Source organism: Euwallacea similis, chromosome 10 (genome assembly GCF_039881205.1).
Source record: "Euwallacea similis isolate ESF13 chromosome 10, ESF131.1, whole genome shotgun sequence".
In the NCBI taxonomy this organism is placed as follows: Eukaryota; Metazoa; Arthropoda; class Insecta; order Coleoptera; family Curculionidae; genus Euwallacea; species Euwallacea similis.
The window spans coordinates 3,335,990-3,356,377 of NC_089618.1; the positions used below are offsets into that span (position 1 = coordinate 3,335,990).

General features: G+C 39.7%; 8 protein-coding genes across 11 annotated transcripts; 4 read left to right on the forward strand and 4 right to left on the reverse strand.

The window, feature by feature from the left end:
• The first annotated feature begins 235 nt into the window (after window positions 1–235).
• Window positions 236–1,636, forward strand: LOC136411532 (cytochrome c oxidase assembly protein COX18, mitochondrial). The gene is made up of 5 exons (XM_066394136.1): window positions 236–663; window positions 722–893; window positions 951–1,223; window positions 1,272–1,388; window positions 1,441–1,636. Exons 1-5 carry the CDS (start codon window positions 356–358, stop codon window positions 1,609–1,611), a joined length of 1,041 nt encoding a protein of 346 aa, XP_066250233.1. The 5' UTR covers window positions 236–355; the 3' UTR covers window positions 1,612–1,636.
• Window positions 1,637–1,757: 121 nt separating this feature from the next.
• Tom20 (translocase of outer membrane 20) lies at window positions 1,758–2,888 on the reverse strand. Its single transcript, XM_066394137.1, has 3 exons — window positions 2,672–2,888; window positions 2,300–2,508; window positions 1,758–2,248 (listed from the first exon to the last, which is right to left on the reverse strand). The coding sequence occupies exons 1-3, from the start codon at window positions 2,796–2,798 to the stop codon at window positions 2,123–2,125; spliced, it is 462 nt and encodes a 153-aa protein (XP_066250234.1). The 5' UTR covers window positions 2,799–2,888; the 3' UTR covers window positions 1,758–2,122.
• An 866-nt stretch (window positions 2,889–3,754) lies between these two features.
• Window positions 3,755–5,961, forward strand: LOC136411746 (pentatricopeptide repeat-containing protein 1, mitochondrial). Its single transcript, XM_066394428.1, has 4 exons — window positions 3,755–5,145; window positions 5,247–5,407; window positions 5,459–5,633; window positions 5,681–5,961. The coding sequence occupies exons 1-4, from the start codon at window positions 3,787–3,789 to the stop codon at window positions 5,903–5,905; spliced, it is 1,920 nt and encodes a 639-aa protein (XP_066250525.1). The 5' UTR covers window positions 3,755–3,786; the 3' UTR covers window positions 5,906–5,961.
• A 244-nt stretch (window positions 5,962–6,205) lies between these two features.
• Window positions 6,206–8,988, forward strand: LOC136411857 (transmembrane protein 135-like). 2 transcript variants are annotated; one of them, XM_066394629.1, is made up of 8 exons: window positions 6,206–6,687; window positions 7,194–7,324; window positions 7,381–7,668; window positions 7,714–7,814; window positions 7,865–8,016; window positions 8,067–8,234; window positions 8,371–8,678; window positions 8,730–8,988. In XM_066394629.1, exons 1-8 carry the CDS (start codon window positions 6,529–6,531, stop codon window positions 8,836–8,838), a joined length of 1,416 nt encoding a protein of 471 aa, XP_066250726.1. In that variant the 5' UTR covers window positions 6,206–6,528; the 3' UTR covers window positions 8,839–8,988. The 2 variants fall into 2 exon arrangements, with proteins under 2 accessions (XP_066250726.1, XP_066250727.1); XM_066394630.1 differs by lacking the exon at window positions 6,206–6,687 and adding an exon at window positions 6,906–7,144.
• A 166-nt stretch (window positions 8,989–9,154) lies between these two features.
• Window positions 9,155–10,655, forward strand: P5cr-2 (Pyrroline-5-carboxylate reductase-like 2). Its single transcript, XM_066394631.1, has 5 exons — window positions 9,155–9,492; window positions 9,641–9,711; window positions 9,765–10,160; window positions 10,209–10,413; window positions 10,469–10,655. The coding sequence occupies exons 1-5, from the start codon at window positions 9,411–9,413 to the stop codon at window positions 10,543–10,545; spliced, it is 831 nt and encodes a 276-aa protein (XP_066250728.1). The 5' UTR covers window positions 9,155–9,410; the 3' UTR covers window positions 10,546–10,655.
• Window positions 10,651–14,996, reverse strand: LOC136411856 (xanthine dehydrogenase-like). 2 transcript variants are annotated; one of them, XM_066394628.1, is made up of 16 exons: window positions 14,861–14,996; window positions 14,624–14,812; window positions 14,342–14,568; window positions 14,184–14,286; window positions 14,004–14,134; window positions 13,663–13,950; window positions 13,443–13,611; window positions 13,167–13,390; window positions 12,744–13,117; window positions 12,452–12,603; window positions 11,689–12,401; window positions 11,501–11,631; window positions 11,265–11,446; window positions 11,046–11,213; window positions 10,885–10,998; window positions 10,651–10,830 (listed from the first exon to the last, which is right to left on the reverse strand). In XM_066394628.1, exons 1-16 carry the CDS (start codon window positions 14,994–14,996, stop codon window positions 10,763–10,765), a joined length of 3,369 nt encoding a protein of 1,122 aa, XP_066250725.1. In that variant the 3' UTR covers window positions 10,651–10,762. The 2 variants fall into 2 exon arrangements, with proteins under 2 accessions (XP_066250725.1, XP_066250724.1); XM_066394627.1 differs by having other exon boundaries at window positions 11,501–12,401.
• Window positions 14,996–15,587, reverse strand: LOC136411859 (uncharacterized). Its single transcript, XM_066394632.1, has 3 exons — window positions 15,500–15,587; window positions 15,282–15,451; window positions 14,996–15,226 (listed from the first exon to the last, which is right to left on the reverse strand). Exons 2-3 carry the CDS (start codon window positions 15,369–15,371, stop codon window positions 14,996–14,998), a joined length of 321 nt encoding a protein of 106 aa, XP_066250729.1. The 5' UTR covers window positions 15,372–15,451; window positions 15,500–15,587.
• A 143-nt stretch (window positions 15,588–15,730) lies between these two features.
• On the reverse strand, window positions 15,731–20,095 carry LOC136411295 (zinc finger protein on ecdysone puffs-like). Of its 2 annotated transcripts, none has more exons than XM_066393799.1 (9): window positions 19,942–20,095; window positions 19,329–19,444; window positions 19,165–19,274; window positions 18,405–18,461; window positions 17,524–17,843; window positions 16,915–17,264; window positions 16,550–16,797; window positions 16,237–16,496; window positions 15,731–16,185 (listed from the first exon to the last, which is right to left on the reverse strand). In XM_066393799.1, exons 2-9 carry the CDS (start codon window positions 19,420–19,422, stop codon window positions 15,822–15,824), a joined length of 1,803 nt encoding a protein of 600 aa, XP_066249896.1. In that variant the 5' UTR covers window positions 19,423–19,444; window positions 19,942–20,095; the 3' UTR covers window positions 15,731–15,821. The 2 variants fall into 2 exon arrangements, with proteins under 2 accessions (XP_066249896.1, XP_066249894.1); XM_066393797.1 differs by having other exon boundaries at window positions 16,915–17,267; window positions 19,942–20,094.
• Window positions 20,096–20,388: the final 293 nt, after the last annotated feature.

Here is a 20,388-nt window from a genome sequence, read left to right on the forward strand (position 1 = left end):
CCGGCATTTATTCAATTGTTTTTCTATGTTGAGTGCCATTATTAAACAAATTTCCCTAAATATTCGCTCAGGAATAATTTTTTTTGTGAAATTCTATGATGCTAAACAGCTCTGATGCAATATTAATGCCTAGAAGGTCATAGATTAATTTTCTGATTCTGAAAATATCTTTACACGTGATCTTTAATTCACAGTCTGGCAATGCTGTGCAAACTTTCGTATGTAAACAGTCAACATAACCTCTCAAATTTTGCGTCATCGATATAAATAAAAGGTCGGATTTTAAGCCACTTTAATGATTTTCTCGATGTTGTAACTGATCAAGAATGTGGTAACCCACGAACTTCTGATCAACATGCTTAAAATAATCCGCTTTACCAGGCATGGCAACATTGAGAAATGTCAAAATTTCGTGGCTTGTGCGGGGTTCCCATGGCCTCAAATACACAGTAACAGATCTGATAATAGCCCCTTTTTAATGCATAAAAGAGACTTTTCCTTTAAATCTTCTGTAGAATCGCTGGTAAGTACTCAAACTGGCATATTTGAAACCCTTTCAAAAAGCACTCCAGTAGCATATTGCCAAGATTTCTTAGTGCAAGTGCATGATTATACAGGACTACCTTGGTGGGCCAGTATACTTGTCTCCACAGTGCTTCTCAGGTACTTTTAGTGGCAGTAGTCAATTGTCATAATAATAATATAAACAAAAAACCTACAGATCAGCAATTACTTTGCCTGTAGCAGTGTATCAGCAAATCATAGTTGCTCGTCTTGACAATATAAAATTGGAACTGCCTGCTATAGCTGAAAAACTGAAGCATGAGACTAACATGGCTGTTAAGCTATATAAGTGGGATGAGAAGACTGCAAAAATTACCTTTAGAAGATCTGTATGTTTGCTTATTTTTACAGCTATTTAAACAGTGCTGAAACAATGGATTTTACAGATGAAAAAGCAGTGGACTAAACTCATAGAAAGAGACAACTGCCACCCCCTGAAAACTACAGTTTTACTATGGTTTCAAATCCCCTTGTGGGTGTCTCTTTCAATTAGTGTTCGCAATTTAGTTTATATGTTACCAGAAGTTGACGTAAAGGCTCAATTAACCTTCACAGAGCTCATGGTGGGGGGTTTTGGATTTATCCCAAATCTGACAATCCCAGACTCATCTTGGATTTTTCCAGTGGGGCTGGGAATTTTGAATTTAGCCATAATTGAGGTAAGATGAACATTTTATGTAAACTATAAAAAAAAGTTACAATTGCAGCTGCAAGTTTTATCCAAAGCCCCAGATTTTCAAACTAAAACAATACAAAAGATTTTTACAAATATCTTTAGAGGTTTAAGTGTTTTAATGGTGCCAATAGCTGCCTCAGTTCCTTCAGTATGTTTTACAACAGAAGTGTTTTGGTTTCCTCCATTTACTTATATTTTAGTGCTTAGTTCTGTATTGGACAACTTCAAGTGCTTTTGGCTTAATACAGAACCTGATTTTAATGGCTCCAAAGGTAAAGAGAGCTTTGAAAATACCAAAAAGTGCAACAGAGGTAAATGAACCCTACAGCATGGTTATTTCAAATTTTAAGTCTAAGTTCAAACTGATGTAAGGGAATTTAACAAATAAATTTCTGTAGAATCAATGGTTTTTGTGTTATTTCCCCCTTCTCTCTATATTTCTGATTCTAGCCATATAAAAATGAAAATTTGGTTTAATTATTTATTCAAATAGCTATTTTGTTATAAATAAAATCACTTTTCATGAGAAAGTAACTTTATTTACATAAGATACAAACACAATATAAAAAGAAACTAGATGATGAATATATTATATTGCTAAAAGGTGCAACATCTCTTAATTCTCCAAAATACACTCTCTGGATAAAACAACAAATCCCTGTGTAACAGGGATAAAGATTCTACTGAATTAAGGGTATTTTCAGTGGCAAATATTACCCAAAAATGCTAGAAATAACACAAATCAAGCACTGGAAGTGGTCATATACCTAATATATGACACACAGTTTATTGTAATAGATGAAATTTACTTAAATAAGGCTTTCAATTACTAAAAAATCCCACTAAAAAATACCCTCAAAAAGACTATGCTTTGTCACACAATTACTCGACATCATCTTCCTGCAGAGTGGCATTGTTGCTGTGTGATTTCATTAATCGAGGAGCCACTGCTGGAAGCCTCTTGACCAACAAATGGAACACTTCAGGCTGCAGAGTTTGTTGCAGGACCTATATTTGACATTTTAATCAAGTAAGTTCTCCCTGGAAACTTGTAATTACTTGTAAAAGATCATTTGGCTGGCCACACACAGCTACAGCATTGCCTAAGTGGTCAACCCCATTTTCAAGGTCCCCAGCAGCTAAGAGCTCTTCTCCAAGTTGGATCTCTTGCAAGAAGAACCGCTGGACTGCCTCATGATCCTTCATATCCGGGAAGATAGTTTTGCATCGTTTCCCTGAGGAGGAAGCTGCCTTTTTTGCCTTACGACCTATCATAGACAACTGCTTTGTATGTTCTGAAAGTCTTTAGATTGACCCCTCAAGGTCAGTTTGATAGATAACGCCCAGAGGTTTGTATCAAAGGCAGTAAAAAGATTTGAAGTAGCCCCAAACAAGGTTGAAAGAATGGGGGTGACATAACCTCCCACTTACGTTCTCGCAGTTTCTTCTTGAAATCAGGGTCTTCGTGGCGCTTTTTGTCAAAATAGATACAATAGCCCAAGAAGAGGGTAGCGGAGACGCCCGCGCACAGTCCTAGTACCGCTTTGGGGGAGACCATCGCTCTGTTTTCCGGCTTTTTGGGAGAATTTTTAACAAAAGCTCGCCTCCATGACGGTCCGAAATGAAGCACGCGGGACGCAGCAAACGCGCATGTTTTTGCGCAATCGCCCGTAGCAACGCCGTAAAAAGTGCTTAATAGAACTACTTTTATTACTTTAGAATAGTTCTGAACGATTCTAATGAATTTTGTTAATTACTATTTGTCGATAATTTCAGAGGAAATTTAGTCCAAGTCGCATAGTAGATTATATACGTCAATTTTGAAACTAAAATTTACCTATTAGCTAATGTCGCTTTAATTGTCGGTTTTGTCTACCGCAATGCTTACCTGTAAACAATTCCCTAACCCTTTTCCCCCTGATTACCACTTACTAGTTCAAAATTTTTTGAATAGACAGCAATGGAAATGCCATTTGTTATTGAACTTGACATAGATCTTGTTTAATTAAGGATTTCCGATGAAATGACGAATGAGCAGAATTGCTCATCGTGCTTCAAGATGGCTGCAACTAGAAATTTGAGTTCATGGAGGGTGTTTCTAACCCCGAAGTTAGTTTCTATCAAGTGGAATACTCACTCAAGTTGAAAAATATTGCTAAGTGTGAACGAGATGACGAATAAATTATTTATCGGTTTTTAACATAAAAGTATAGTCTCTTATTTATTGAAATTCATAAAATCAAGAACTTCGCTAGAAAATATATGGAGAGCAGAAGAAATATTTTCTACTAGCATTTTCAATATAGCCCGACCACTGTCCGCTCTCAACAATACTGTCAAGGTTAAACGGAACAGAGACAGAAACATTTTCATTGTAAGCCAAACAAAAGAGAAAGAAAGAGACACACTCATCCGCACATGTCATAAAACACACAACAAACTGACTGATAAAATTTGTTGATTCCAACCAATCAAATTAAATTCATTCACAAAAACGTGCAAATTGAGGTTAGATTGAGCATTAAAAATAAACAAACTAAAAGGGTATGTTTAAGCTAAAATTATGCCAAAAATTGGCCCGAAACTGCATAAACTCTCCCTCTATAACCTTCCGCATACGCTCCGTAAGAAATATCAGCCGCACCCTTAAAATGAAAGACAATTCTCCACTCCTAAACTCACCTCTATCAAGCCAGACTACATGGGGCTCCGCAGACTACCCTAACATAAAGTTGGAGCAGGAGGTTTTGGTCAGAGCGCGGCAAGATCCAGACTCCTTTGGAGAGCCCCATTTGCATGGCCAGGAACTAACAGATGAAGGTGATATTCTGGAGGAAAAACATTTTACTGAGAAGCCTACACAGTCTCAGAGACTCTCCACAAAAAAGTATGCAGATCTAATCAAAGCTTTTATTCGAGAGCGCAAAATTAAGGAAGCCATAGATGTGCTTGAAGTACGAATGCTACAGGAGGACAAGGTAAAACCAGAGAATTATATTTATAACTTGCTCCTGGGTGCGTGTGGTCGGGTGGGTTACACAAAGAAAGCTTTTATGCTTTACAATGACATGAAGAAGAGAGGGCTTAAAGTACACATTAGCACATATACTTCATTGTTCAATGCCTGTGCAAACAGCCCCTGGGCAGAAGATGGTCTCACCCGTGCCAAACATTTGTACAATATAATGATTGAGAAAGGTGCAGAACCTAATGACACCAATTACAATGCCATGATTAAGGCTTTTGGGAGATGCAGGGATTTGCCCATGGCTTTTTCTCTTGTAGATGAAATGCAGAACAAGGGTTTTAAGATCAAAGAAGACACTATCAATTTTTTAATGCAAAGTTGTATTGGAGATAAAGAAGCTGGGTTTAGACACTGCCTGCTTGTCTGGAAGAAACTGCTTGATAAAAACATCAGTCCCAATCTGTATACCTTCAACTTGCTTTTGCGCTGCATTAGAGATTGCAATATGGGTGACTTGGAGGACACTAAGGATGTTATTAACAGACTTATTGCTGAGCCTCAATTTTTAAATAAAATATCAGAAAATTTTAGTTTAATAGAAGAGTCCCAAAAAGAGGATTGTAATAGCCACACTGTAACTCCTGCTATAGTTGAGAAATTGAGGCCCAATTTACTAGCTCATAAACCACATTTAGGAACAATAATATCACTTGAAGAGATAAAAAAACCAGAAGATAGACTTATTCTAGTGGGGAGTTGTAAGGGATTTCTGCAAACTATGACAGAGCATAAATGTACTCCAGATATAAAAACACTAAGTTTGCTTTTGGAATGTGTCCCCAATGCTTTAACAGCTGAAAAAGAGGTGCTCAGTGCCATGAGGAGCCTTCACATTAAGCCTGATGTAGACTTTTACAATATTTTAATGAAGAAAAGGGTAAGTTCTGTGATACCTGAATGAGATAGTAGTAAATTCTAGGGGTTGGTAAAAAAATTCTTCATGTCAACCCTTAAATGTATATTACCCTTTTAATATAGAGTTTGAGATTGGATTATAATGGAGCCAGACAAGTCTTGACATCAATAAAACAAGCAAAAATGCGTCCCAACCTAATCACTTATGGAGTCCTGTCTATGGGTTGTACAACCAAGGAAGAGGCCCTATGTTTACTAGATGAAATGCGGAGCTTTAGTTATACGTAAGTGCCCTCTTTTTTTCAACAACTTTTAAGGACAACTTTGACATTTAGCATTAATGCTGCTATCCTGGGGGCCATGCTACAACAGGCCTGTTTTCACAAACAGTTTGATTACGTCCTAGAAATGATGGATGTAGCCCAAAGGGAACACATTCTGGTGAACAAGAAATTTCTGAGCCATTTAGACCAGTTCAAAAGGAAATGCAAATACTTGAGGAATCAAAAGGTGTGGTTTCATTGAATCTTTTTTCTTAATGTAAATCGAAATTTTAGAAATTGTCAAAGAAGGAGGTGGAGATGTTTGGGGTGTTCAAATCGCGCTACGAGACGTGGTTGACTGAGGTGCAAATGGATGAATCCGAAGACGCACACCCTTGGCAGCAGTACCGGCAACTAATCCCGGGGGATGTGAAGTTCAAACCCAAAGATGGGGCGAGATTTAAGGCCAGACATGAATCTGCTTTTAAAGTGAAAACGTCTACAAAACATCGATATTGATGAATAGGAAGAGTTAAGGATTTTCTGTGATAAGATTAAAGATTTTTTAAAAGAAATTTGAGATTTTGTTTGCTAAATTTCATGAGAAAATCACCTTTTTAATGTCATGGTTGAATTACCTGCGTCGAGTGTGAAGGAAAAAAGAGTACTCTTGATGACGCTCTGGAGTGTCTGCATCTAATACTATCAACTGTGGACCGTAACGCTACCCCAGTGGCGCCACCTAAAAGACCATTACTCACTCAAATGCCTTGCGATTAATTACATTTTGAATTAAGTCTTACAATCAGCTGACTACTTATTTATAAGAGAAAGTTTACAATGGAAAAGCGAAAGGAAAAAATCAAGTTTTCTATTAATATAAATGCTTAAAATCGTTTACAAACAGACAGTCCAAAGTGTCACCAAAAAAACAATAATGCTGTTATTAGTATTAGTTGTCAGGCACAGTTGTGGCGTGCACTCTCCGTGATGTCCTTGTAGTAATAATACGATTTCCAATTAACCATTAACAATAATAATTATTCCACAAAAAAGAAAGTATTGCGCTTACGCATGGAGTTGAATATTGTCCCCAGACATTTGTGATATAATCCTGAGGAGCCAATGAATGAGCTCAAAAAATGCCCCAAGTTTTAAGCAAACTACCCCTAAGCGCCCCTTTAGTAACCACCTGCTTTGAATATGTCCATCCCTGGAAGCAGTCATGCAGCACTGCTATTGCGGGATGCTTTTTATACTGCGTCTTTGACTCTCTCAGGATTTATGGCACTGTTTACTTGGTAAGTCCTACTAAACAAATACCACAAGTAGTTGCATTTAGAAATATCTACTTTTTGACCACTTAAAGAAATAAATTAATCACAACTAATTGAACCAATACCATAGCCAATCCAATGCTTCAAATGAGTAATCTATACAACTTTATCATTGATAAGTTTGATTAAGTTATTTATCCTAAAGTGAGATTAATCTACTGAGGTGAGTCAGTTTAGTACTAGCCTGTCTAAGCCACAAAAACTACAATAACTGCTTAATTGATTTGTAAATTGCTGTGCGGATTTTCGTTCCACTTATGTGCCTGAATTTTAAGTTAGTTCATGCAAAATGTCAGTTCAAAGCAAACTATACATAAAGTGTAGTGATATGCACACATGGACCACCTGTCAGGGGTATCTTGTGGGGCTCTTTCTGAGCGTAATACGCCGCGCTTTTCGCATGTATTTTATACTGCAAATGGTAACAAAAACCCTTTACCAAATCCTTAAAGTTACCTTAATATTTCTAGTGCACCCTTCTAATGAAGGGCCGCATCCCTAACCGCAGCGACCTCCAAAAAACTCTCTATGGTATCCTCCAATCAACAGCCTTTCTGAGCTTCACTGGTTTTGGCTACAGCTTCTTCTTATGCACTTTAAGGTAATAACAAACCAACTAAACCAAACCAAACCAAAATGTAAATATAACAATTTCAGGAGCGTTTTGGGGCATTTCAACCTCCTTACAGTATCCTTCTTCCCTGCCTTTTTGGCTAGCGTTTTTGCAATCTTGATTGAACGCCCATCCAGACGTACTTTACTTTGCTTATATGTCAGCAATGTCGCCACTGAAACAGTCTGGAACATGGCCTTGTCTCAAGGTCTAGTAAAAAATATTCCCTATGGGGATGTGGCCATTTTTGGGGGTAGCATGGCAGTGCTTTTGGCCTACTATAAGGGGGGGCACCATAAGGAAATTCCTGATGCTATGTTCAAGATTTTGAGGTAGGATCCAAGTGGTGTTGAGGGCAGAAAGTTTAGGTCCAACAGATTCGTTGTAGGGCCTCATGAAGAGAAGGATTCTGGGATTCGAAGTGAGTGTGAGTCAAATATGATATACAGGCAGCAAGTGCCTGCAGCTGGTACTCCAGGTAGGTATTTGTTCCTTTTGGGAACACTAATAAAAAAAATTGAAAACTAGGGCCTCACTACAGTGGAGTGCACAAGAATTTTATATGGAGCTTGCTAATGCAAATGTTAAGGATGTATAAAAAAACTATTCACCAAGTCAAGTGTCTGGGTAGGCACAGTTCCTGCCCTCATCCTTTTAGCTGCATTTATTACGTTTTAGGAGTAAGCTTTACCTGATTTAATAAGGGCAGCTTTAGGTTGAAATTTTGTAGGGTGCAGGGAAAATGTTTAGCGTGGGATTGGGCATACAAGTAACTCTTAAACTGGTGCTGAATATTAGGAAAATACTGGCATCCCCCGCCGCCGGAAAGCAGATATTCGTCAGAAAAGATATTTTGAATTTGGGGTTATTTTTGGGGCTTTATTCTGGGGTTTTTAGGGTAAGTGTTACTTTTGTTTAATTTTTCTTAAATTTAAAATTTAGAGATGAGTTATTTACTATAGGAAAATAAGTCATTTTGATTTTTGAACTCTATAGAGCCATTATCCTCATCTAAATTCTTAATTTTTCTCAAGGGATCTCTTTGCATTCTACGCCGTATATTCGGCAAAGACGACCCCTCCTTCGCCTTTCCGGCCAGTTTACTAGCAGGACTCGCGTTCAAGAAGTATCCAGATACCACGGTGGCCCTCTATGTCATGTGGAAGGCGGCCCAGATTACGTACAACATTGGCACCCTCAAGGGTTACTTGCCCAAAGTGCCCGGATTCACCGAGTTCCTTTACTGCTTGAGCACCGGCATTTTGTTTCACGCAGCGATTTTGGAACCCACCAATCTGAGGCCTAGCTATTGGAAGTTCCTGCATTCTATCTCAGGGGGGAGGTGCGTTCAAAAAGGGTTGTGTGGGGGGATGACGAATGGAATATCTTACAGGATCGCATGTATGGCACGGGGGCCTTTAGACGTTTGGGGCCTTAACACTTCAGAATCTTTAGCCCAAGTTCTCAAAACTACCAAGACCATTCCAGTGGTGTACTTTTAACTTTTATAATGGAAGATTAGTTGATTTTATCGTTAAGTTTGTTTTGTCTTTTTCAGAGTTGGTGATTTATATATTTTTATAGTGTCCCTAGAGGATAGTACTTAGGTGTGGTTACCAAAAGTTGGAGGAGAATAAAATTTCTAAAACATTTTTATTCCTGCCTAAAGGTCATGATTCCTTGTTGCCACAATAAACCATTCCAAGTGTTCTAAGTATTTTGCTTCTATAATAATTAACGGTATATAAAAATAACATCTAAAGTACCTCATCAACAGATAACCGCCAAACATATCTCCACAAAGCCAACGATCTTTTGACCCTATCTGTGCTGTTCCACCCAAGTACTCGCATTTATTGCTCAGCAGCAATTTCGTCTTCAAAACAAACATTTTCGGGAAAAATTTCTTGCACCGACCCCAACGAGCTTAATGATAGTGTTCCGGTATTATCAATATTTCATTAGTTGTGTCCATATACAGACTAAAGGTTGCGCCTGGCGGATTTTCGAAACAAAGGTTGTGAGTTTGAGTCCGATTTGCAGGAGCTTTGAGGATTTGAAGTGAGTTTTAACTATGTCCAGCAAATTGCTGAGGATCGGCTTCATTGGCGGAGGCAAAATGGCCCAAGCCATGGCCAAGGGATTCATATCAGCTGGTAAGTGTGTAGATTATACCTACTTTTTCGCATTTTTTCTAGTTTGAACTGCTTAATCTTATTATGTTGATAAATCAAGTTAAGTAGTCCCAAAAATGACGGCTGGTTTTCTGCTTAAGCACCACTTGACCCGCATTACTTAATCTAGGTCTAACGAAACCCGAAAGCATTGTGTCTAGCTGTCATCCATCCGACATAGCAAGCCTCAATGCATTTAAGGTGACTGTAACCCAATATTTATTCGTTTTATATTAACACCACATAATCGTTAGAACTTAGGAGCTGAAGCTCTCACCGAAAACATCCCAGTGGTACAGAAGTCTCAAGTCGTAATCGTATCAGTTAAACCTCACATCGTGCCTATAGCCCTTGGGGACCTTAAGGCAACCAAACTGGACAATGATAAGCTCTTTTTGTCTGTAGCAATGGGGGTTACCATTAAACAACTGGAGCAAATTCTGCCCAAAGACTCCAGGATAATTCGGGTAATGCCCAACACTCCTGCTTTAGTGCAAAGCGGGGCCTCAGTGTTTGTAAAGGGGAGCTCCGCCACCGAGGGGGACATCACCATCACCAAAAAACTCCTGCAGAGTATTGGTACCTGCGAGGAGGTCAGTGAAAGCATGATGGATGCTATAACAGCTCTAAGTGGCTCTGGACCTGCCTATGTAAGCCTTCTTCATACTTCCCAAACAACCTCCTCATATACAATTTAGGTTTATTTATTCATCGAAGCCCTGGCAGATGGGGGGGTTAAAATGGGCCTTCCTCGAGACTTGGCATACCGACTAGCAGCCCAAACAGTTTTAGGAAGTGGCAGAATGGTCAGGGAAACTAAGGAACATCCAGGGGTACTTAAGGATGATGTAACATCCCCTGGAGGATCCACTGCGACAGGCATTCATTTTTTGGAGGAAAGAGGTACTTAAGGCACCTCTCGGCTGTCGTATTCAACGATAAATATTTGTATTTTCAGCCTTCAGGGGTATAGTTATAGGAGCTATTGAGGCAGCTACTAAAAGGTGCAAGGAGGTGGCGCAATTGGGGCATTAATGGAACATTTGTTTATGCGTGTTTATGAGAAATCTTAGTTTTTGTTTGAAGTGGAAGATTTTATATTTTTGTACCAACATGAATACAACTAGTTTAGCGTTATTTTGGCGTTAGTGTGAATTCTAAACAAAATTCAAAGCATTTTTGTAATAATAAAGTAACTGAGGCCCAAAATCCCATGATTCCCATTTATTTATAAACCATTCCCTTGACAAATTCACAAGGTATATTGCGAATAGTCGTTTAAAGAATTGAGAAGAGTGTACTCCACTGTGGTGGGTCCATCTGCAATTTACGAAAGACTCAGCTTCAAGACAACTTTTGCACTCAAATACTTACTAAAGGGCACCCACTTGTTCTTGTGGCTATCAGCGTCGCTCCTGGCAGAAGCTAGAGCATTCCTTATAGCCAGGGGCACCGCCACTGCCAAACAAACCGGTGGCTCCGAGCAGGCTGCAAAACAAACTGTAGCAGCCTAACTTAAAGGCTTTAGAGCTTACCCTTGGACTTTAAGATCCCGATGGGGTTGGGGTTATTGCTGGGGAAGCGCACTCTGAAGTCTACAGGGATGTCTTTAACCCCCGGAGGGGTGTAATTCCAGGTGCGGTTGTTTAAGACCCTACCTTCAGGATCGAAAATAATGTCTTCCAGGAGATGGTAGCCGAGTCCTAAAAGGTGCTTTTATTACGATTAAAAGGGGTTTTAAAGGGAGAACTAACCCATGATGAAAGCACCTTCCACCTGCCCCATATCGATCAGAGGATTCATGCTTTGTCCCAAATCTTCTATGATATCCACTCTTGAGATGACTTTCTGTCCTGTAAGGATGTCTACTACAACCTCGGAGGCGCATACTCCGTAAATTAGATAGTCCTTTATCTCCTTATTGTCGTTGTAGGTACTAAAAATTGCTCTTGAGTTACAAAGGAGTCCTTACAGGGACTTTATGACTTACTATCCGTAGCAGCTTAAGTTTATGTTATTGAAATAGCACAGTTTTACCAATTCTGCCCAAGGGGCGTCAGGGTGTTTCTTACGTATCGGCTCAATTCTTTTCAACAGCTCGTCGCAGGCCAATATAACTGACTGCAAAACAAACGATTTAATAAGACAGAAGGTCTTACTCAAAAGCTTAAAAAATACATGACAAACCACCTCTGAAGTCCAACTCCCTGCAGTGGCGAAATTGTTGGGGCTCACAAAAGTAACACTAGGTTTAATGGACACTAAACTCATAGGAATACCCAGTTTCTGGGCGCACACTTGGGCTACTTTAGTGTTTATTCCTTGCCCCACTTCAGTGCCCCCATGACAAATGGCGACTCCTCCATTATGAGTAAAAATAGACACCAAAACTGAATAACTCCCCATGACACTCAAAGTCCACTTCATCAGAACCACCGATAGACCCTTCTTCTTCCATCTGTTGGCTTCATTGTATTTTCGCACAGCAGCTGTGCGTTCTTCTAACTTATCCTGAATCCTCAATTCCTTCACAAACTCCTTCAATTTAGGGTGTTTATCTCCATCCAGATTTGCCAGTCTCACTTCGAGAGGATCTAGATTTAGGCTATAGGCAATTTCCTCCATTATAGACTCAATGCAAGCCAGCCCTTCTAAAGTACCAGGTGCGCGGGTGTAAGTGTTAGGGTGAGTATCCGTTTTGCATACATAAGTATCATAGGCCCATGTGTCTGTTTTATAGCAATTCTCGAAACAATCTCTAACGAAGGAATCAAGCCCCAAATCTCCATTAATCATGCCGCAATCCGAGTACAAATCAGAAGTCATGTTTTGAATAACACCTTTGCTGTCCACCCCTACTTCGTACTTCGCATAAAAGGGGTATCTTTTGCCTGAAAAAATTCTCAGTGAATGAGAAGTGATTAAGAGGAATTTCAGGCACCTGTGGAGCTCATAGTTGTATGAAACGGCATCCACACACGTACTGGTTTTTGCAGTTTTACAGCCGCAAGGGCTGCAGCTGCAGTGGAGTAGTTGATGTTAAAAACTTTGCCCCCGTAACCGCCCCCTACTCGCTTCACCGTGACGTCAATACTGCAAACGATAATTTTCAGAGGAAACTTATAAGTACGTCTGATATGTTTTTGATAAATTTACTAAATCAACTTCAACTACATTTCCGACTTTATCAGAAAATTGAATAAATTTAGACAATTTTTTAAGCTTTAACATACTTCTGTGCATCCATATTGACCACCTGCGCCACAGCAAACTGCGTGCCAGCCATAAACTGCGTGGTGGCCCACACTTCCAGTCCACCTTCGTGGGGTACCACGTAACAACTGTGCGTTTCCATAAAATAGTGGTATTGAAGCCCCAAATAAAACTCTCCCTTAATTTTTGAGGTCTCTTTTCCGGTCCTCTTAGGTATCATTGCAGTCTTATGCTCAATCTTATCCTTTCTATGAGCCTCCACCACCTCTTTGGCTCTCAAAAGGGGCTTTTCCTTGGACTTTTCAACTTCTATTTCGACCAGTTTTGAAGCATAGTTTGCAATTTCATGGGTGTTTGCTATGATCACTCCTATGGGTTGGGAGTGGAATTGGACCTAATGAAACAAAGGTTTGAAAGGGATAAATGGGGAAAAAGTTACGCACTTTGTCGCTGCAAAAGAGCTCTTGCGGGCCAAGCCCGAAAGCTATCATCGAATTAACACCAGGGATGTCTTTAGCTGAGTAAAAGGCTACAACCCCCTCCTCCTGCAGCGCTTTGGAGGGGTTGATGGAGGTTACTATAGACCCTGGGGGAGCTTCTATCAGGACCAAACTGCCATGCAGCTGATTGGGTAAATCTGGCTTGTCCATGACGTATTGGGCTTGTCCTTATAATTTCTTTAAATCAAGAGAGGGGTCATTTTGTAGGGGTAAATTTACCAGAAGTCTGAGCTAGAGCCTCGAGCTTCACTATTGGCTCTGTGACTGGATATTCCGCCTTATCAGTGGTAAACTCTTGAGTTCCCGATGATAACCCTCTGCTCAACAATGAGCCCCCACTTTGGTTCTTTGGAGACACCTTGGATTTTGGGGCTATACTGAGCACATACTATAAATCTTTTTCTGTTTAAGTTACTCCTAAAATGGTTCATAAACCTACTTTATAGAACAAGTTAATAGCCAACAGCTTTCTGCACTCAGGACTGGGGTCGGGTGGTTCTATATCCGGAACCAACTCCTGATCTAGCGAACTAAAGGCTTTCTGCAAAGTCTTGTTGTCAAATAATGTTAAACCCTTAAGGAGGGCTTCTGTATTAGATGCGTGCTCAAAGGCAGTGTTAATGGCTCCATAAACTATGCTCGCAGAATTGACTACACCCCTTGAAGACAAGGCGAAGAGGAACCCTGCGTTGACAACTGCATGAGTGTTTTGAGCCCGGTTCATTATCTGATGATACATCCTTAGAGGTTAAGCGTTAATCTCTAGATTTAAACTCATACCTTGTAGCTACCAAAGTAGTACTTTTTGGGGTCCAAGCCAGGCACTATAATCTGCTTAATTACCTTTTTATTCATGTCTATGTCTAAAAATTCTTTGGGGCTCTTCATGAGCTCATTTCCATCAATATCAACTGAAATATCGGTCTTAATAGGCAATTTATAAGAAAGGAGAAGTCTTACTAATAATCAGCGAAGCTCCCATGGTCTCCAAAATTAAAAAAACATCGGATTGGAAACGAGGGTGTTGGTGTTTGATCATTAGATTACCGCCAAGGCTTCCGATCTGAAAAAAAAGCTTATCAATATAAAGCTAATGAAAACCAAATAGTTCTTAGGACATTTCGGACAGGCACATTGGCGATTAAATCAATATGGTTGGCCGCCTGCTCCAGATGTTTAAACTTGGGATAGTCCTTCGAAGCCTGTCGAAAGACCTCCATGGTCCTCGTGAGGGAAACACACGCCCCAAGAATAAGGGAATCCTCAGATACTTTCACTTCATTTAATTCATCTATGTCACTTATACAGATGTATAGTTTAGGGTAGGAAGTGAGCCAAAACACCCCTGCGAAGCATCGATAATGATGTCATTCATTTGCTATGAATCTACAAATAACCACCTTTGGCAGTGTTCCCTGCCACTAGCATATAAGAGACGTGTCCGGACGTTCGTAAAAGCCCCATTAAATCCCTCAAGTAGTACACCTTCATCCACTCTCCTTTGCTTAGTTTTAACCTCAACGGTGCGGTTTTGTTGAGGCTTGTTTTGGGGCAAGTTTCGACGATTGAATAAGTTTCTTCAATGTCCACTACAAAAGGGATTTATTGTGAAGGTTTTCATTAAGGTTGTAACTTACCAGGATTTGAAGCTAGGGTGTAGAAAGCCTCCATGATGGGGCGGTAGCCCGTGCAACGGCAAATGTTGCCTCCAAAGGAGTTTTCGATTTGGAGTTTAGTTTTAGGTCCCGACTCTTTGAGGGCGTACATGTTCATTACCATGCCGGGGGAGCAGAATCTGGACATATATTTATTAATAAAATTATTACTGAGGGTTTATAATAAGGAGAAAAAGCGGGATATTTCATTAATGGTACTTGCCCACATTGAGTGCCGTTATTTTCGGCCAACACCTTCTGAATCTCATGGAGCCCCACCAGAGGGTTCCCAATACCCTCTACGGTGTGTATTTTCCAGCCGTGACAGGACAGAATCGAAACGAGACACTAAAACGGTCTCCTTTAGAAACAATTTTTAGTTGTGGAGAAGAGAATTTCATACAGAATTGACCGCAAATACATGTTTCTGCCCATTGGGCTTGATCTGCTCTACGGCAACGATGCAGGTGCCGCAGCCACCTTCCAGACACATGCGTTTGGTGCCTGTTAAATGAAGCTTGTCCCTTAAATAGGAATTGAGGCTGGTTTCTGGGGTTACATCTTCGGTATTCACTGAAATTTTCTTATTTTATGAGGCTCAAAAAAAGATAATGAGTTTACCTTGATACACTTTACCACTTATCGTGAGATTTAATCGAGATAATCTACAGTAAAAACGATTAATAACAGAGGCTTTTAAGTGGTTAAAACTTACTCTTTCATCGCCTCCAGAGAAACAAAACTATACTGACACTCGTGACCTATTTTTGATGTTATCGCTAAGTTTTTTTTGTGGGTTGATAAATGCTTTAAACTAAATTTTGATTGGGGAAGCTAATTAAAACAACAACAGTCGACGAATACTCTATTCAATTACGATAATTGCAGGAATGCTAGCTAACATAGAACAACACACTTTACTCTTATACAACTAAATTCCCGCTCACTTATCATCTTTCTTAGCGTCAGCTTTGTCGGAAGTGAGACGATCGTATCTTTCCCCATTCAACCTGTCTTCATCATCGTCGTCCTCCCTCCCATCGGTTTCTTCTAGCAATTCCCCTAAGTCTTTATCCACAGCGTCCCAGATCTTGTCCTCATCTACCGACTTGGCAGAAGTATCTTGCTCCTTAGCCTCCTCCTCCTCAGGCTTACTATCCTCAGCACTCTTCTCCTCTGCCTTAACCTCCTCTTTTTTCTCCTTTTCAGCAGTTTCTTTGCGCTGTAGTTTCTCTGCCTTTTTTTTTAAGTCTTCGCTCTCCTTTTGGCGCACATAGCGGGCCAAATGAAAGCGTTTCCTGCAATGCCTTTAACAAAGACTGTAACCACTTCCTTGAGAAAAAATGTGATATGCTTACCCAGCTAAAATATCCGGATACTCATTCTCAGTCCCGATGGGCAGGAACATGCGGCATAAATCGCAATAATATGCTTCAATTCGCATAATTTGCTCCATCCCAACACTAACTTTCTTCTTCTTTTCTTTCTCTTGCTTCTCCTTCTCGTCCGAGGATGCAGCCGCTTCGTCTCCCACCTCCCCTACTGAGTCAATAGTAGTGAACTCTTCTAAATTGTCTTCATCTCCACTTCCAGGAGCTCCATCCACCTTTTGCTTACGCTGAAACTACACTTTGCAATTTCAAATTTGACGAAGTGGTAACGAAAACAAACCTTCAAATGATCGACGCTGCACAAGTGATGTTCGTACACCATGGGGCTCTTAAAGGCTTTCTTACACACCTTACAGGAAGGCATCAGGAACTTTTTCATGTTCTTATGGGCGGCAGTGGCCTGATGCACGGCTCGTTCTTGCTTGTAGTTCAATTTGCACAGGGGGCAGAACACTGTATGCACCGTAATGCCCTCGCCACTTTTTTCCAGCTCGTTTTGAGCGTTACGTTGCGCTTGCCGCATTTGTGCTGTAGGGGGACATGATTCATCATTTTTTAAAAGTATGTTGAAACAGATTAATAAAGGCCATCTTCATTTGCTCAGGACTGATTTCGATATTGAGAGAGAGAAAAATTCATTCTTACCCAAAATAGAACGCTGCTTAATAGCCACTTTGCGCATGGCAAGAAGATGAGTATGGCCCTGCAGATGCAACTCGTACCTCCTGAAAGTAGGCAGCTTGATATTGCACTGAGGACACACCAACTCCACAAACGCCCTGTCAGCCTTCGACTCCTCACTTTTCTCCTTCTTGGGCGATGTCTCCGTCTCGGCATTTCCCGTTTCTTCCTCGTTATCCAGTATCTCCTTTTTAACCTCCACTTTCTCTGGGGAAGCAGCAGATTCCTCCTTTTTTACTTTGACTGTATCGACTTCTTCGCCACTGGACTCTTCGTCGCTGGTCAGTGCTTCCAATCGGCGTCTAAGCACTCCCCTACTAGGATAATATCAATGAGTATTAAAATTTTCAAATAAAGGCCAAAACTGATTATGTATTAACGTTAACCTCTTAATCCTGCTGCTGCTGGAAAAATCCGGTACTCATTCTCGTTCCTTTAGAGTTCATTTTTTAAACGCATTTCGTGGCTCGAATCTCATTGAAAATAAAATCAAAAATAACTGGGATCTCTCTGTATCTTTCTCTTGTCGAGCACCTTCATAATAATCAAAATTAACATCAAAAACCAAATTACCTCTTGAACCTGGTCAGTCTGAATCGGCTCGAATAATCCCCGCGCACTGAGCCCCTTTTCCTTATGGCATAGGATCTGACATTCAGTTTGTGACTTAGCGAAGGGCCTCCTCTCTCCCGTCGCACCCCGCGCAATCCCCTGGAGCTGCTTATGCGCCCCCTTCCGCTCCCTCTTGGGGAGGGGGGTGGCGGGGGCTTGCGGAATTCTTCCCTCCTCGACGTGTAAGGAGATGGGGCGTGATGCCTATCGGTTGTATAGCTCCTACGTTCAGGAGGGTACGATTCGTAACGACTGGTGCTGTATTCGTGCCTTGAAGGTGCCTAATTAAGATGGACGGACAATTCGTTTATTAATTGTTTGGGCCCTTGCTAAGGGGGGCGTCAATCGATACTGTGATCGAGAGCGCCGCTCTGCATTACTCGGTCCTTCAATCAAAAAACTTAAGGTTCCTTTTTAGTCGAAGGGCGTGAAAATGATCAGACATTTCAGTCCTTTGTCAGTGTTCAAAACCCCACTAATTCAAATAGCCATAATTCCATGGTTACTTTACATTTTACCAATACCTTAATTTCATGGTTTTCTATATGTTAAATAAGCCACTGTCGTATTTTTTACACATGAATTAACCCTCTTCTATAGTTAATTTTTTAGACTTTCACAAGTGCTCTGACAGTGAGTCACTTTTTCAGCCAGGTTTGTGGTACTAATAGAGTGCTTTTTAACTTTGTTTTTCCAAGTTCTCAAGGATTATTTCAAATTAAAATTGGATGTCTTCCGTCACCAAAACTGTCTACTTATAGCATGCTTTTCTCGATTTCTCAATTGTTTTAGTTTTCAGAGCTGTAAGAGAGAAATAAATAGGAAATTGTATCAATACTCACCTCATGCCTGGGCCTTTTTCTTTCAGGAGAATGTCTCTCCCGGGAATAACTGCTTTCCTGAAAATATGTTTTCTCCAGTATTTAAATATGCAGAGACAAAATTAAGACTAGTGTTGAAATTTGGAGTGAAATGAGATTAGAAGGATTTAAAATAGGGAAGAAACTAGGTTTGACAATGGCATAAAACTGTGCCGAAATATAGAAAACACTAGAGAAACTTAACTCAAATAAGGGATTCAAGTTGAAAGAAACTCTAAGATCAGTCAAGAGTATAGGGTAGTAAGAAAATTGAGGTAAAATAAGAATAACAAATTAGAGAAAAATATGAAAAAAATAGAAAATACTAAAAGTGATGTAAGAAAAACATTCAAATTTAGGAGAAATATAGATTAGTTAAGGTTAAATGATCTGTTTTTCTGTAGTATTTCTAAGATTGGTAAAAATTTTCTAAATTTCAAAATGTACTCTTATTTAGCATAAATATGATTAAGTTTGCCCAAATTAATCCAGTTTCATATCTCTTCTCATTTTTGAGATTCCAATGGGAAGCAGTGAATGTGAATAACTTCACATAAAAATGTTCCCATTCAACAAAATACAGCAATGGAAAGGAATGGTAGGTTAGTATCCAGGCAGCCAAATACAAACATATTTCAAATTCTCGATTACTCCTTAATGGAAGTTTCCTAAGTTCATACAAACACCCATTAGTAAATGGTTGAGGATTAATGATTTATAGTGAAAGCCTAATGATATTTACCCCTCGGTATGGTTTGGGGGTATATTCCTCCCTGCTGAACCTCTCAGAAAACCTGCCTTTATCATAACCAGAATCATAGCTGTAACTGCCTCTTGAGCTCCGCCCATAACCTTTATTTGCATAATAGATGTACTATTAGTATAAGAGTAGGTAATTTTTTCTACCTCCACGACCTCCTCCTTCATGCCATGGATTTCCTCGACTGGACCCTCTGTAGGAACCGCCACGTGTAGAGTATCCTCTGCCGCCTCGCACCATGGTTGACTAGAAGATTTATTTTCTACAAGAAATAATACATATTTGAAATGTGTAGTTTCGACGCAAAGGTAGGTAAAATGCATGTGAAATAATAAAATTACAAAATGGAAATTTTCAAGCAATCCTGCTTTGTCTAGAAATTCCACTGGTTGCAGTTGATTATTAGATTAATAAAGAGTGAAATGGAGCTTAAATACTAACAAAAACCATGGCTAGTAGCTACCTAGCTGAATATTATTGCAGAGACCACAGGCCATGGCTGGCAATCCAGGAAAAAAGTAGATAATTGAATAAAAGAATGAAATTTAGTTTTGAAAAGTGATTAAATGTTGATACATGTACATGAAATATATTAATTTGAAACTAAATCCATTTTTAAATAGAATGACTTTAAAAATTAGTCTGCAGGTGGGTAACTTAAAAAGATGTTCTCGAGGGTGGGAATGGGGCCCCAACAATACCGCTAGGAACCAATTTAAGATTAACAGTATTTGTGTAGGGTAGAATGAAGGTACGTACCTTTTAATACTCACTGATGGATACAATTTAGTTGCACTTTTACTGCGCTTCAAATTTGATTTTTGAGCCACAAATTTCTAGAAATTTTAGTCACAGAAATACAACTTAATACATCTCGTAAGATACCCGGGCAAAATGGCCGACAAGCGACAATCAGTAAAGCATCTCCATCTCCATTTCCATCTCTGCTTGCGTTAATACCGCCAGAAGTGCACAACGTTGCCAAGCCTTAAAAGACTCAAAATACAAAAGAAAAGAAAATTATAAAATTTCCAGTTTTGTATATTACATAAGCAAAATTTAACAAAATTTTATCTATTATGCATAAAATTTAAATAAAATATAATCAAAATTAAGCAAATGTTTCAATTTCCATATACCTTAACAGCAATGTAAATGAAGAATTCAGAGTTTTCGTAAACACTGGCAATATGGCTACTTCACTGC